Source organism: Loa loa (genome assembly GCF_000183805.2).
Source record: "Loa loa unplaced genomic scaffold supercont3.712, whole genome shotgun sequence".
NCBI classification, from domain to species: domain Eukaryota; kingdom Metazoa; phylum Nematoda; class Chromadorea; order Rhabditida; family Onchocercidae; genus Loa; species Loa loa.
The window spans coordinates 5,292-9,034 of NW_018108892.1; the positions used below are offsets into that span (position 1 = coordinate 5,292).

At 25.4% G+C, this 3,743-nt stretch overlaps 2 protein-coding genes across 2 annotated transcripts in view; one reads left to right on the forward strand and one right to left on the reverse strand.

Moving 5' to 3' along the window:
• LOAG_12650 (hypothetical protein) overlaps positions 1-248 on the forward strand; it is a gene marked incomplete at both ends in the record, with an annotated part of 5,008 nt that extends 4,760 nt beyond the window's left edge. The window contains one exon of the mRNA XM_020448579.1: positions 141-248. Coding sequence (XP_020301292.1) covers positions 141-248 — 108 coding nt within the window. The remainder of the gene's footprint in view (positions 1-140) is intronic.
• A 1,018-nt stretch (positions 249-1,266) lies between these two features.
• The window catches only part of LOAG_18940 (hypothetical protein), a gene marked incomplete at both ends in the record, with an annotated part of 2,880 nt that continues 403 nt past the window's right edge, over positions 1,267-3,743 (reverse strand). The window contains 3 exons of the mRNA XM_020451602.1: positions 1,267-1,430; positions 1,643-1,826; positions 2,049-2,301. Of these exons, the coding sequence (XP_020304601.1) occupies positions 1,267-1,430; positions 1,643-1,826; positions 2,049-2,301 (601 nt within the window). The remainder of the gene's footprint in view (positions 1,431-1,642; positions 1,827-2,048; positions 2,302-3,743) is intronic.

Below are 3,743 nucleotides of genomic sequence, written 5' to 3' on the forward strand. Positions count from 1 at the left end.
TATATATATATATATTATATATATATATATATATATATATATATATATATATATATATATATATAATTTGTATCTATTCGAACGATATTAATCTTCTATCCAAATATTTATCCTTTTTTGATACTAATGTGAAATTTCAGGTTGATGTTGGCCTACAACATAAGCGATCATTGTTGATGCACGCTCAAAGTCCGGATATTTTAGCACGTCATAAGCAATCAATAAGACGAGGTCCTGATCTTTTTTAAGGAATTTATTTGCTTTTATCTTTCATTTGTTGCATTTTAATATACGGTATCTTTTCGTACATTCCTGCATTCTCCATCGGTATTACTAAAATATAAAATGAAAATAAATCTTTTTTTTTCTGACTCATTCATTCATTTAGCATTAATACTTTGTTTTATCTGAAAATTTGAAATAAATTTCTACCTTACCATGTGTTATCGGCAAAACAAAAAAGAAACTTGAAGCCATTCAGGAATTGAATTATATACATTCATCCGGTCCGTTTTTTCAGTCATTTATGTGCAAAGTATTTAAAATTCCAATAAGTACTTTACAGTAGCAAGCTTGACCTAATTATACTTCTACTTCTCAAAAATGACTATGAATGTCGATTGATCTATCCGATATTTTTGCCGCAATCAGTTTGGATCATTTATTCCTAACAAAATTTAATGTATTATGGTTATACGATCAAAATTTCCAATAAAACTAATTAACCAAACATAACAGCGTTTCAGATCATTAAAACCAAATGATTCAAACCGGTAACATCAACAATAAAATTGTTTACCGTTCGTTGCTTACTTCAAAAACCTGGTTATTTTCTTGCTATCAAGAGATTGACAATATGTTTTCGTCTCGCTCAAAACTTTTAGACTGATTAATGGCTGATTGAGATATGAATTATGGATGAAATAGAAATGGCTAAAATTACTTTCAAAATATGATAAATTTGATCAATTATGGGAACATAAAATGTTCCAGCATAATTCAATCCGTACATTATTTAGGCTCTTTTGTTATTTTATCTGTTAGATTAACATTTTATCTGTTAGATTAGCTTTGATTTCAGATAAGAAATTTTAAATGTATTGTAAGTAATTTCATTTTTGAAATCTTATACTTAATTTTTATATGGATCAATAGAAATATGATACAGAAAGGTGAACTGAGCAACAATGATAAATTCTTCTTTCTGCTACTATAGCATTATTTCTATTCAGCTTCATTGAATTACGATAAATTGGAAAACTATAATCAAATTGTTTCATGATCGCCATTTTCTTCAAAAGATGATTGTTCTGCGGTAGCTAATGGAATCCGGACTGCAATTTGTACAGGAACCGTTTCTAGCGCAACAATTGAATGTTGTGATTGTTCTCTATTTAAGCCAATACCTGTTATAGATATGAATACTGCACCTGGAATGCATTATTTCAAATGCAAAAATATTAAATAATAATTGGTAAATTAGTGAAGGTGCGCCAATTTTTGGATCTAAAATGGATGTAATGAATCAAATTTCCATCATTTTTATTTCTTTTTTATTTTCTCCACTCATAATATGCAATATTTACTTTAAAATTTCATTAAAACTTAATTGCATTTTTATAAAATTTAATTGCAATCTAACCTAAACTATTTCGTGTTTTAGGCACCGTAACATTATCAGTTGAATTAGACGTAACAGTTTTGTTTTGACAATTTAATTGTTGTTTCAATTCACCCTTTAAATGATGCTTTCGTCTGGATCGTTTCGATAGTACTGAGAAACAGAATGCCAAATGATAATAAAAAAAGCATATAGTAAAACGAACCTATAAATATTTAATTTAAAAATTTCAAGTTATTTTAGCTAATAAAACTTCCAGCAATTACATGTTCAAATGCTCTCTAATTAATTAATATGAAATTAATTCAATTAGATTATAAATAAAAGAAAGAAAAAACGAGAAGATATTAATGTAATTGTATGGAAGTATCAGTATGCAAAAAAAAAATCTTATAAATAGTAAAAAATAAAAGAAAAATTAATTAACCTCTCTTAGAATAATTTTATCATTAATTAAATAAATAGGAAATCGTAAACTAGCAGCTAATATGGTAAGTAATGAGGAAACATCGGTTGCAATCGAATAAAATTCTTCCAATTGTAATAATGATGCATTATCCAAATATTCCCATGCGGCAATGATAACATCAATGATATTGGAGCATAGATAACAGGTGACAACCATTATCAATGATCTTGTTGCTGCTTTGAGACGATTACGAAGTTTACATGATGCCATCCTTAAATTCACTTAACATTATATGACATTTATTGAATCGACCTTTTTTGTACTGATTTTAAATTTTAACAATAATCAGGGAAGTGTTTTTTCCACAGTAAAAAATTTTCAATTTTGAAATATAAATTTTTTTTTGATTCTTTTTTTCCAATTCATACTTTTTTCTATTGATTTCAAATTTTAATGATAATCAGGTGGTTTCATGCTTTTTTTCATTAAATGAAATTTCAATTTTGGGATACAAATGTTTTTGGTTATCTCAATTAGTCATGGTTAACATCATCTATTTAAATTGAAAAAATAAGTGTTTTAGATTTAAAAAAAGAGAAATAAGTCCAGCTAAATTCTCTCCGAAAATTTCCATTTTTGAAATTTATTGCTTTTTTTTTTTTATTCCAATTTGACATTCTTTCCTTCAAATGGATAGTGCCAAAAAAAGGCTAAATGCAAACATAAATTTCAGTAACCCAAAGAATATTGGTGCTAAAATATTTAAGCACATATATAACAAATAAATTTTTTTGTTTTCTATTTGAAAAAATAAATAAATAAATAACTGATGCTGTATGATGGCTGAAATTGTTTTATATTCGTAGCCTTTCTTGAAATTTCGTTAATTAATTCAAAAAGTTTGTTAATTACAGTCGATCGTATCAACATAATGAATGGTAGCTATATTATTTGGTTTAGGAAAAGGACGATAAATTATTAACTGCAGAAAATTTTGAATTTTGTACTTCCAATTATTGGAGGAGATAAATTCTGAATCTGAATTTCGACGGAAGAAGAAAAAGATTCGGGAAGAGCTGTGTTTGACTTGCATTCTGTATTTTAGAAGTATCAGTGGCAAAGTATTTCGAGATGAACAATTTTGTTAGGTTTAGAAAAAATGAAAATTGCAAATATTTTTCAGAGAAAAAATCAATTTAAAAATGAAGATAATATATATTATAGCAAAAAAAATTGCTTTTTTCTTTTCGTACAAAATTCGAATCAAAGTTTTATTTAAGATATTTCATTCATTTTAGAAAATATATGCATTTATATTTGTCGAATTAACATTAGCAGGAATTCGAATAATTTCAAGCAAAATTTAAAAATTTCGAACAAAATTTAGAAATTCGAGCAAATTTAGTCATCGATTCAATCATTATCATTTTTTTTTAGCATCAAATTTAATCATCATTGTATTTTACATTAGCTACATATCATTTTTAAGATTTACATCATTTTTAAAATTTACTTCAACCAAAAAAAAGCCAGTAAGGAAGGCCAATACATTTTTCAATTATGAAATTACTATTTCCATTAAAATCAAATAACATCGATCAATCTAATCTAAGCAATATATATATATATATATATATATATATATATATATATATATATATATATATATATATATATATATATATATATATATATATATATATATATATATTA